The 12,389-nt window shown below is 47.9% G+C and overlaps 1 protein-coding gene across 1 annotated transcript in view; it reads right to left on the reverse strand.

Moving 5' to 3' along the window:
• Positions 1 to 12,389, reverse strand: part of IGDCC3 (immunoglobulin superfamily DCC subclass member 3) — a 99,903-nt gene that overhangs the window by 16,379 nt on the left and 71,135 nt on the right. Inside the window, exon 7 of the mRNA XM_088172667.1 lies at positions 5,613 to 5,778. Coding sequence (XP_088028793.1) covers positions 5,613 to 5,778 — 166 coding nt within the window. The remainder of the gene's footprint in view (positions 1 to 5,612; positions 5,779 to 12,389) is intronic.

Genomic DNA, 12,389 nt, shown 5'->3' on the forward strand with positions numbered 1-12,389 from the left:
CAGAAGGCTTTCTGCTGGTCACCAGAGCCGCTCGGCGAGCCGAGGGCTCCATCACATCTCCACACAATGCCCTGACAGGCATTGATGGAAGTGGGGAGAGGAGCCGCTGCAGATTCACACCCGGCTGAGCTGAAACGAGAGGCCTCCGCTGCTCGAAAGCCGCAGTATTCCCAAGCTGTCTTCCCAGTTCATAGGCAATCAGGATGACTGATCTGGCTCGGGTCAGGGGTCCAGGCCGGTGACCAGAGATCGGCTTTGCAAAGGCTCCTCTGAAAAAGTCTGTGAACTGAAGGAAGCCTCTTCATCGATTCAGCAGCACAAAGAAGAGGGGCCCATCTGGGAGGGCACCAGCCTGCGCGCGCACAGGCGCACAAAGGAGGGAGTGTGATGAAATTAATGCAGAGAGCAGGCTTTGGCTAGCAGGGACAGCATTCTGAGTGCCAGCAGATACAGAAAGCCACCAGTGCCACACTCAGATGCCCCATCCCTGCTCTGGCTCTGTTTGTTATGGCCTGTGTTTTGTTGTGCTGTACTGAATGATCTGCTCCTGGGCTGCTGGCCCGTGCCACGCTGGGAAGGAGCCTTTGCCCCTCAGCTTTACAGAAACTGCCCTGTATTCTAAAGGTTGCCTCACATAGGCTGAAATTAAGGTGCAAAGCTTGAAAACTGACACTCAGCAATCCAGAGGAACACTGCATATCATTCCCAGCATAATAATACATGCATATTCTTACACATCCAGAAATTAAATATCATACAGAGCCTCCTAGGTGAAGTTGGGTTGGGTTATGCAGAAGGACTGGTTTCTATTTTGCCGGTACTGCAGCCCAGTGGCCAGGATCCCCGCCCAATCCTGTGATTTCAGACTCACCCAAGAGTAGCTTCTGGAAGGATGCTGCTGGTCCCAGCCACTCAGGCTGTTTTTATGAGCCACACAGTAAAATAACAGACTTAACTGAATCCTGCCCCAACAAACAGCATGTCTTTACATCTTCAGGACCATGGGGAAGCAAAAAACATTTCAGGAAAAGCTACTGGAAGGGAGGGCAGAGCCTATATTGGTAGGACTGCAAATTCAGACACCTGGGAGAGTTCTCTGCTGCTAAATGGAAAGTCCCCCAGACCTTCTCCCAAGCAAGCAGCACAGATACTGGAGAAGAAAAATACCCAGCCTAATTTAGGGGAGACTAATTTTAGTCCGCACCACTATGAGCTCAGTCCTGCCTCAAAGCCTCCTGTGTAAGGACCATTCTCTGCCGATGGATTTTGCTGTGTGTAACAGTTGGAACAAACACTTAAACTCCTGACTCGATGCACTTCAAGAGCAGCTCAGTGGAGCAGCACACAGAGAAATGACAGAGGCAACTTGGTAGCAAAATAATCACAGCCACACAAGAGGGAGAGAGTGATGCCTGTTGCCATTGGTAGATCTGGGTTGCTGCAGGTCCTTTTTGTGGGATATGGCTGTGTGATCCCAGCACAGGATCCCTGCTTGGTGCAGAGAACACGCTGATTCCCCACTGCTTAGAGGGCTTTGTGCAGAGATCCTCCTTGCCAAGGCCATTTCCATGTATCTTCCAATAAATTATGCTTAAATCAGGAGCAGCGGGTTCACATCCCCATCCTCCACATACTTATTTGTCATGCTTCTGAGAACTGAAATATGATTTGCTACAGAGCACCCTTTCCTCAATCACAACCATCTTCAAACTCACAGCATAAGGAACTGCAGGCTTGCTTCTCCTCCCTTATGTGGTCCAAAACCTTACAAATCGAAGTGTTTGTGGGCAGCGTGCACCACGAAGGGATGTACAAACTCATCTGCACCTTTCCACACCCAGGTAATGTAGGGTTTATAGAAAAAAGCTGCCTTGTGAATGACAGGCTCTGGTTTTGCTGGGTTTGGTACCAGAAGGGCTGTCTGCTCCCAAGTGCTGGGATGTTTGTGCTTGAAGGTCCCTCTCTGTTTCTGCACTGGGATTTAACAGTATCAGAAGTGCAAGAAAAGCAGAGTTGTCCTGATGTTTGTTTATGAAGAAATATTTCCCCTGATGAGCCTTGAACATTCATGGCCCTGGAAGTGAGACATTTCTAGAGCACTAAACCAAGTGCAAACCAGTGAGGAAGAATTTACAAAGGTCACCAAGCAGAGCAAATGCCACCTGAGCCCAAATTCTAACAAAGCCTTTTTCTGGTGGAACAAATGAAGTCCCTTAATTACAATTTGTAAATATAATCTTCTTAGAACAACAATATTTAGAGAGACTGCCTCCTCTGAAGATGCTATTGCCATTATGGCAATATAAACCCCATAGTGTGATACACTTCCAGGCTGAAAATTACCCCCCAAACCTGACTGGGGCAAAGGAAGAAAAGCAGCAAACTTTTCACAATGGAAATTTGGGGACTATTTCATGCTTCCTTGTCAATTTTGAAGTAATAACGTAGAAACATAATTTTATGCAAGCCCATGTGTAAAATAACTTTACACAAGCCCAACTTGGCCAGTAACTACACCTTCATCCTGCAGCAGTACTCCACTTCTGGGATGGGCTGGTAATGCCGGGTGGGAATTTTGCTAGAAATTCCACTTATACCTCTCAGGCACTTGGATCATGATCAATGAGAATCACTTCAGGAGCAACATGGGCATCTCTGGTCAGCACAGAGGGACAGACTGCCACTGCTGGACACAGATGGCTCCACCAAAGACCAAAAGGCTCCATCAGCTTCTCCCTCAGAGAGCTTGGCTCAGCACAGCATCACCCTGACAGCAATCGGCTGCATCCCAGCCCAGGGGCTGCATGGCAAGGCAGCCCCATCGTCAGCTCCTTCAGTCATTTTTATTCACAGCTTTTAATGGAAAAGCCCACAATTCCCTATGCCTGAGCCTTCATGCATTTTTCATTAACAATTATCCGCTATCCCAGAACTGCTTTTGATTTTTTGCTAATCATCGATTGGCTATTTTGTTCCCACACAGCTGGCATTTTCAAAACATAACAACCACCTCTGGAGAGGGCACAGCAGAAGGCTGATCTTTAATGCTAATGTGCCATCACATCAGGTGATGGGAATTCACATCTGAGGGACCACGAGGGATGAGATATTTATTGGATGCAGCCTGTGAGGCTGATTTTACTGTGCTGAAAGCCTGGAAGTTGCTTAGCAAGTGAGTCTGATGTTGTACCTAACAGTCATATCCAATCTCTTGGTGAATCCAGTCATGAAGCTACATCCCATCAATGGAGGGTTTCTGGTGTCCCCTCACCTTGTGGGGTTTGTTCTCCTTGGATTTGCAATTACTGCATATGAGAGACAGGGTGGGGTGAGGCAGATGCAAAAGGACCTTTCACAACTTTGGGAAGCAAGAGATCCATTGGCTCTGGGTTTGTGCTTGCAGGAGCAGAGCAGCGTCTCAAACACACCATCTTCTGCAGGTCTGGACCTTGCTTTTGGCTGTGTTAATTTACAAAAATGAAGTTTCTCCCAATAACACATTTTGCAATCAATTAGCACATGATATGTTTTGGGATGATTTACTCCTTTTTTTTTTCCTAAAAATCCCTTAGGGGGCATTCAGACCTCTATGACAATATTAAGCAGAGTTTTAATCCAAATGAATTTTCTAGGAAACCATGTAATCTAATTAAAAAGCTCATAGTGTACTTTAGTAGCTTCATTACTAGTAGATTCAAGATCCATCTTTACACAGAAAAATATTTTCCAAGTGCAATAGACTGATAAATCCAAGACATAACCACAAACTGATTCTGCCTGGAACTAAGTGGGTTACACCACTTAGTCATGCCCATAAGAGTAAAACAAAGGGCAAACTTGAAAAAGCTCAGGAAAAAATTATCCGTTGATGTGTCTCCTCCATGTCATGAAGCTCCCAGCCCTGCTGCACCAGTGAGGGCACTTTCCACACTGACAGCTCTGGAAAGCACCAGGCATGGCCACTTGCCTGGAGCTGGAGGTTGGAGTTGACCAAGAGTCGTGTGAAAGAAGACAAAAGTTCAACACTGTCGAGTATGACAGCCCGAGGGCTCAGCTTTACAATCGTGTTACCATAGCTTGAGAAGATGCCACGTGTCAGCTGAGCCCCAGGAACAGGCTGAGCTCCCTCAGCCCCTGCCAGATGCTGTAATCTGATCGTTCAGCTTGCTGTGGAAAACACTGATGCTAAATTGCATTAAATGATTCCCATAAGAAAACGATTACAGAGATCTTCACCAAGTTGCAGCTCATGTGCATGGGTAGCACAGCTCCAAGCACAGGGACCTGGCCAGGAGACATGACCATGACCAAAGACCTGACTCCTGTTCTCCTCAAGTGAAGAGGAATGATTTCACAGGGAAGACATCTAGGCAAGACACAGAGCTGGATTCAGTGTCAGTTTTGCCATGGATTTAATGACCACTTGGACTTCATCACTTTTGACTTCACTTCCTCATCAATAAAAAGGGTGCACTAATTTCCCTCCTACCCCTTCTGCTCTGTTCATACCGTAAAGGGCAGACATGCCTCAGAAAGACATGCCATGAACTAGAAGACCACATGCCTGAACTGAGTGTCATCTGTATGTGCACATACAATGTTTTCTGAAGCTCTGAAGACTTCCAGTCTGGAGAAAACCTCCACTGACTGACATTATTTTATTACCAGTCACACCTTATCCTTCTTGCATCACACATCCTTTCATCACTGATGTAACAAAGCTTTAAAACCCCTCAAACAAGAAAACAAAAAGCAAACATTATACAGACATTCAGAAAAATGAACTCACTCTTGTCCCCTGAGAAACAAGCTATGGTGCCTGTATAGCACTTCCCAACTGTCTAAACTGAAGGTCCAGACACTCCAAGCAAGGCTGGGTAGTTGCTTTCCTGAGACACATTTGTTAATAAAGAGAGCAGCTCTATGACACCACAGAGTACAAACCTCTACCAATACATCAGGTTTACAACACAGGTGCTATTATTTTGTAGTATATTTTTTCATGCTATTTCCATAGAAACAACATTGTCAACTGGTAATTTTCACACTAAGTGCATCATTTCCTCAGTACAAACAACCCCATCCCCTCACAGGAAAATGCAGTTATTTAGTACTCAGAGAACACACTCTTCCCTGGTGAGATAAAAGGCTAAAGTTTAGTGAAAGTCAGGCTCCACACAAATATTATTTCTAATGTTATTTGCATTTGCACACGCAGGCAGGCCAATGTTCAGGTGTTAAAGCACAGTTCCTCCACTGAGGAGTCAATGTGGTCCCTGTTAGCTCCAGGAACAGTATTTAGCCCTTCCAGAAATACCCAGATGATGATCAAGACAAAAGAGAGACTTTTCCTGGGTTCCTGCATCAACAGTCAAAGTTTAATGCTGATGTTCTGGCACAAAAAATCACGGAGCACCAAACTGTAAGACTGTAAGGCACAGCCAGCAGGACTGGAGCAGTGTTGTAGTTTATCAAAGCCCAGGCTGAATCCACAGATCTGCCTTAGAACACTGCCACCTTCCCATCAGCTCTTTGCTATGCAGACACAAATCCAACATCTCTCCCACTCCCATTTCCACAGCAGTGCCAGAGCCCAGTGCAGCAGGACCTACCTGTTGTTATTCTTCAGCTTGATGTGGTCGCTGGTCTCCAGGATCTGCCCGTTCCTCAGCCATGTGATCTGGGGAGGGGGCTCCCCTTGGGCCACACACGTGAAGATGGCAGTAGTCCCCACGGGTCTGGAAATGGACTGGGGATGCTGCACAAACTCGGCTGGGGCTGAGAGGAGGAAGGAGAAAGAGGGTGAGAAAAGTTATGATGATCCCACTTTATCCTGGTACAAATAAACACCTTGTCAATAATCCTTGTCTGCCTGGGAACGTGGGATACTTGGCCAACCCACAGCAGCAGATGACTCTGGTTTGGATGGGGTGTCTGTGAACAATGCAAAGCTGCCTTTTGGTTGCCCACCCTGGCAGTCATGGCTTCACAGGAGGTGTCTGAAGGCCAGATCAGAAGTGATGGAAAGCTGAGATGAGTTCTGCAGGGTTCAAGCAAACAGAACCAAGGTTTAAGCCCCTTCACCTCCCTGGTCTCCTATGGAAAGCAACCCCAGTGCTGCAGCTGGGGAGATGTGCTGTTTCATCAGTGGTAGAGCTTGAGCAGCACCCTGGCTGTGTACAAAGGATCTGAATGGCATTAGCAAACTGCTTGAAATGGAAAAAAATGTATGGATATCATACAGCAATCTGGCAGGGTGTTCTCTCCCCAGTAAATACCAGATTTGCTGCCAATTTTTCCTGTCAGCAAAATATTAGGGAACCTTTTTTACCCCAGATCTTTAGCCTGGGACTTCTGGGGTCCTGCAAAGCCTTGCAGAAGACTACACCATGCCTGTAACCTCTGCTCAACTTGTCACCAGATGTTTTCACCTTTGGCAGTAACATTTTTAAACAGAAAGTGATCTCTTCCTTCCAGCAGCTCAAATTAGATTTAAAATCATTTATCAGAATAAACCAGCGTATCAGTCAGAAAGCAGTGCCTGACAGACACTGCCAAATAGGTGAGATTATTCAAGCAGTTCTGCTTCAAAGGGCAAAGTGATAAATATACTGCATGTTGCTACTGAAACCTAAAATCAGGTGGAACCAGCAGCAGACACAATGAAGACAAACAGATAAGAGGCACAGGCCCATAATAAATTTTTCTGACTAACATCACGTAACAGATGGCTAACATTAAATTTTTTTGACAAAAGAAAGATTATCGAGGGAGACACGTTCAGAGCCTCTCACTGGCATTTTCCAAGCATGGGGTTGGTGGTTCTGCCATCAGCAGAGATGTAGGGATTGGAGAAGGGAGCAAAGTGGTCCAGCAAAATATACTGAGGAGTGGCCAAGCTGCAAGTGGGATGCAAGAGTTGAGTCTTATGGTTCATGGCCAAAACACCCCTTGGGGTTTCCTGCAACATTTTGGGGGGATAAAGGTCTTTCCCAACTGTGTGCCAGTAAGAGAAGAGCATGGCTACTGCTGTAACATGGGCAAACTGCAGGAACAGGTGCTTGTGTGAGAGTAAAAGTCCAGTTGTGCAGATCTGAAGTCCTCTAAGCAGGAAGACAGAGGAATTCATCACAGATCCCATCTCCCTCAAAGGAGCCCCCTCCTTCATTTTTAATAATCAGAGGGAAGTGGAGCATGGCAGGTCTGACTAATGTTACCAGTACAGGGTATCCACCAGCAGAGTTTATTGTCAGGCCCCCTCTGTCAGTGCTCAGCTCCACTAATGAACTTGATCCCAGCAGCCCAAGGAACACGTACTTCCAGAACCTCCTGCTAAACTTCCCCATGTGCCAATCAATCTCTTGCCCTTTTACTTCCCTTCTGTGTTTTTGCTCTAGACTTACAGATTAAAACAAAATTCAGGATGGGTTCAATAAAAGTTGGAAGCAAGGATAAACAGGGGGAAAACCCCTCATCCCTGCCATGAATGGCCCCTTTGTGGTGTACAGTGAGAGCATTAGAGACTTGATTTTCCTCAGCCTCCCGCCCCCCGCTTTGTGCTGGCACAGTTTTGCAGAAGCAATTATTTTGCAAGTGGCTGTGCACCTCCCTGCTTTCATCTGGGCTCCCGAGCTGCACTCGCAGGTGCAAACCCACGATGCCAAGGAAGGGCACAGCCACCTTCCAGCTCCTCGCTGCAGCTTCATTAAAGATCCTCTTGGCTCTTTGCCTCTGCCTCCCCCTCGCTTCATCAAATCTCAAACCCACCGTTTGTTCCAGCCGAAACAAAGTTGAAATATGGAAAGAAGCATCCGGCATAACCCTCCTGGAACCGCCGGCTCTCCTTATCCTCCCTTATTAGCCCGTGTCAAGAGGGAGTAATTGGAGCGGGGTCGCGTGTGACTCGGGGTAAGAACGTGCAGCTGCGGCCGCTGGCTCGGCGCCAGTGACACTGCTCAGTGCCACAGCCCCGCGGGCTCCTCGGGTCCCTGCTCCCCTCTGCCATCCCTCATCTTTGCTGCCTTGCTAAACGCAACCCCAGCTCCTGCTTAACTTGCTTAAAATGTCTGGGGAGCAGGTTCCCAAATCTGCTGTGCCGAGCTGTCCCCTGTTCCATGGCATCCCTTGCTGCAAGACACAGATTGCCCTTCCACTGTTCCTGCTCTTCCTGGCTTTCCCCAGACATTGCTCTGTCCTGTGGAGGTCTCAATAGTGTGAAGCTGTAGTGCCAAAATGGCCCGGGCCAAAACAGAAACCCATGGAGTCAGAGGACATGGTCTGGGAACAGATGGAGTTCAAAGGACATGGATTGAGTGGATGTTCCTCTGCTACCTGGACCAGGATGCACCCAACCTGTGTTCATTACCAGTGGTCCAAGTGCCCTCAGACAACTGCTGGTGTGTGGTCTCAGGGAAAATGGCTCCTTTCCTGGCAGAAAAACATCTCCTCTCCTCTCCCAGGTCCTCTCCCCTGCCCTTTCAAACGATTTCACACAGGATCCAAGAGGATCTTTGCCTTCAGCCAAGCCTGGCCAGCCCTTCACCCTCCTCATCACTCATAATTAACAGAACATCTTGTCAAGGCCCATCCCACCCTGCATGGAGGCACAGTGGCCTAAACACCTCTGCCCCTCCACACTACATGCCAAAAGGCCATTGCAGGCAGCCAGAGGAAGCGTTTCCCAGTCCTCCATTAAGATTTAATAAAGATATTAATGGAGATCACTGTTAAGAGCAGAGGATTCAAACGTGGCAAGGAGGAATGGGCAGGATCCAGCCCTGGCTTGTGAAGTATGAGGAAACCAGAGTGTTGATTATTCAGGATTTTATGGGAGGGAGAGGATCATGCAGTTTTAATGAATATTTAAAGGCATGACATTGGTATCAAAAAGCAATAACACTTAATACCACCCCCAGAATCGTTAACAAGCGATTCAATAGCTTTTACTGTGCTCAGCAAACTGTGATAGCATGGAGGTGTATTGCAACAGCAGCTTCTAACAGGAGACCCTGATGGGCTTCATCTCTTCTGGGACACGTCAGCAGAGATCAGCAACTAGTGTGTCCCCCAAGACATCAGGAAGCTTTGCTGTCCTTGCCATGAGGTTTTGGTGTGGTGTTTATGGCAGCACCTGATGGCTCACAGAAGGTCCCAAGGGTCACTGAGAAGATCCTAAGGTTAAGGGAGCACTGACAGCCAATGCTCTGGTGCCAGACCAATCCGTGCCTCTTGAATCTCAGTATGAAGTGTCATTAATTCTCCACTGGACAGAGTGGCAGGGTCGGGGAGGGAGGCTGGGGTGAAGAGAAGGAAGAATAACATGGAAACAACAAAACCTCATAAATTAGGCTACTGGCACTCACAATAAGGGTCTAAAGGAGAAGTCAGGTCAACGGGGAAATCACTCAAGCACAGCAAATGGTGACAGGAGATTTAAGACAACTGCTCCTCACTTGGCTTCCCTCTATTCATTATAGAGGATACTCAGATGTTTACTTGAGTAACTTACAATAGCAGTGATGGGACTGCAAGGGCCAAAGATGAAAACTGTGCCCATGTCCCCTGGAAAATAGGCAGAAAACACTCGAGGGGGCTGTCATGGAGCCTGCCTTTCAGCCCTCATGAAATTCTTGCCCCAGCAAGGTGCAGGCTGGAGCTCCACAGCAGCAGGCTATGTTCCCATGCCACCCAGAAGTGTGGTCGTGGAAGAATACTCCACAGGGATCAGACACCCCAGCTCACTCCAGCATCCCAACAGACAAGATTTGAGTGCCTGCCTGTCCCTGTGTGGTGGCTTTTCTTGAGAAGGAAAATGTGGACAGGAAGAGAACTGCTCCATGAGGCACACTGACTCTCACAGCACATATTGAAGCTGGTTTGCAGAATGAATTCAGGGCTAAACTCAAGGACAAACCAAATACCACAGAGCCAAGCCTAAACCACAGCAACTGCAATACATCTGCTTCTGAATTCCACCCCACAGCCAAGGCTTGTGATGCCAGCGAGCAAGAACGGTAGAAGAAACATCAGGAAGCGCAGCGGTGGCCGGATCTGCTGGACCAAGGAGCACTGCCCAGTCCTGCCAACAGAAAGCAAGGCAAACAAGGCAGGCATTGTCAGCAGAGCCTTCAAACCCATGTCCTTAAGATGGGCCCTCATTTATGAGATGGGATCTCATTTTTCTGCATAGCTTTCAGGAGGAAATGAAGCGTGGAGTGGAGAACACTGGTGACCATCTGGCCATTCACAGCCCATCAGTTTGTTATGACACCAAACACATAATAAAGCACAAAAGATTGCACAGGAGGTAGAGGGAAAGTGCTTTGATATATTTTTTCCCTTGCCACCGAAGCCTGCTCTTCCCTTGCCTCACACACACACACCCTCGGTTTCAGTTGGCGCCGCATTCGGCCCTTCAACAACTCCCCCCGTGAGACTTTCATTCGAAGCCCAGCACAAAGCAATATTCAAATGGCTGCGCTGGGATCTGAAGGGAAAATGGAAACTTTCTTGTGTGAGAACCTTACAAAAGAGATCAAAGGAGCCTAAATGGCCAAGGGAGGGCAGGGACGGAAGGAGTGGGGGATTGACGCCTTCTCCTCTGGAGGGAGGAGGAATTCCCAGGAAGATAATAAGATGATGTTAGATTATCTGAAGGAAAACCTGCAACGGAAAGGACCTTACTGCCAGAGGAAGAGCAGAGCCCTGTGTTGGGACACCTCTGCCCACACAGCTGATGGATGGGACAAGGACCACTGCTGGCAGCAGGAGGGAGGACGTGGTCTCAGTTCCAGCCTCCCGCTAACTCCTTGTCTTATAACAGGAAACATCGCCCTTTCTCCTCCAGTTTCCCACCTATAAAACGTCCCTCCTTCAAAAGACTGGGGCAAGTTAATTTGTGCCTCCAGGCACTTCAAGGGCCCCTGCATAAAGGCAGCAAGTACCTGGTCTGGTGTGCTTTGAGGATGCCTTATTGTCCTAGCCCTGTGCTAACTTCCTCTCCAACCAGGCTTTTGATAGCCCGATCTTTGCTTTTCTTCTCTTTATGGATGTAATTTGCATCGCTGACATCTTGACAAAGATAAAACCCACAGTCTCCCATGTCAGTCATTATCGCTGTTTTCTTCCCAGATGAACCTGTACAGCAATCATTTGTACCTCTCAGCTGGAAAATTCAGGCAAAATGAGATGCAGAGGCAGGAAAAACTGCTTCCAGAGGGAGGGTGAGCAAACCTGGGATGAGCTCAGCTGCCTGGCCAGGGTCTGCCATTACCCTGCCTGGCGAACATTCCCCTAAAAAGCATGAAGCATTTTAAGGATGGGCAATACAGGCTGGGGTCCTGGACACTGCAGGTCCTGTCTAAGGGCTACGCCAAGGACACACTGGCCACACTTCTCCACACCACTGCCAGCTTCTCTGCTGATGCTGTATGCATCCTCCTTCCACAAAAAGACTGGGCTCCAGTGGCCCTGTGAGTGATACTTTAGGGACAAATTCTTATCTTGTCTTGCCAGGAGAAAATCCACAATAATTCTAGGGCAGCTGACCTCCAGCACCAGACCAGTTGCTCAAGATCTGATGTTCAAATCTCCAAACAGACTAAAAGCTGCTATTTGAACCAATGACAAGTTATGCTACCTTGTACTCTCTCATTCAGTTGCTAACAGGAGCAGTCAACCATATTCAATAACTGTTATTTTTAAAACTTCATGGATTTTCCAAGTAATTTGTTTTGGGTGTGCCTCCCCGAGTCTTAGACATCAGCTTGGCATTTGGGCTTAAGAGACCTCTCCTACATGCACCATGTGCAGAGCTGTCCTGCAGTAGCTCTAGGTTTATATCAGTACAGACAGGCTGCTCTTAATGCTGGGGTTGATGTTTTTTAATAAGGGGGTTCATAGCTGTGCCAGCTGGGAGGTCCTCTCATTGCACTGCTCACCCAGAAATCCAAGAGCAAAATAAACAGTGAGTTTTCACCTTGTCTCATGTCTGATCAGCACCTGGGGCTCAGGAGGCACGGGCAGCCCTTTCTCCACCCTTCCCACACTGCTCCTCCACAGCTGGCAGAATCAGCACCAGTGACTCCCGCGATCTGTGGAGTGACATCAGGGCTGGAGCAGGGCGAGCATCAGGGCTGGAGCAGGGCACTTTCCCCATCAGCAGCACGAAAGGTTCAATTAGCAGCTCCGGCAGGAGGTGTGTAATTTTAGATTCAGGATATCATCAGTCAATAGTTAATGAGTGAACTGATGAGAGCGTGAGATGCTTTAAGTGGACTCGCTTGAAGAGGAGGTGAGTGCCTGTAATCAGGGGCGGATTGCTGCCATTCAGAGCACGCTGCCAGCTGGGTTTGCCTTCTGAAATGCTTGCCTGGCTCCCCTCACCATGG

This window comes from Sturnus vulgaris, chromosome 13 (assembly GCF_052056855.1).
Source record: "Sturnus vulgaris isolate bStuVul1 chromosome 13, bStuVul1.hap1, whole genome shotgun sequence".
NCBI lineage: Eukaryota > Metazoa > Chordata > Aves > Passeriformes > Sturnidae > Sturnus > Sturnus vulgaris.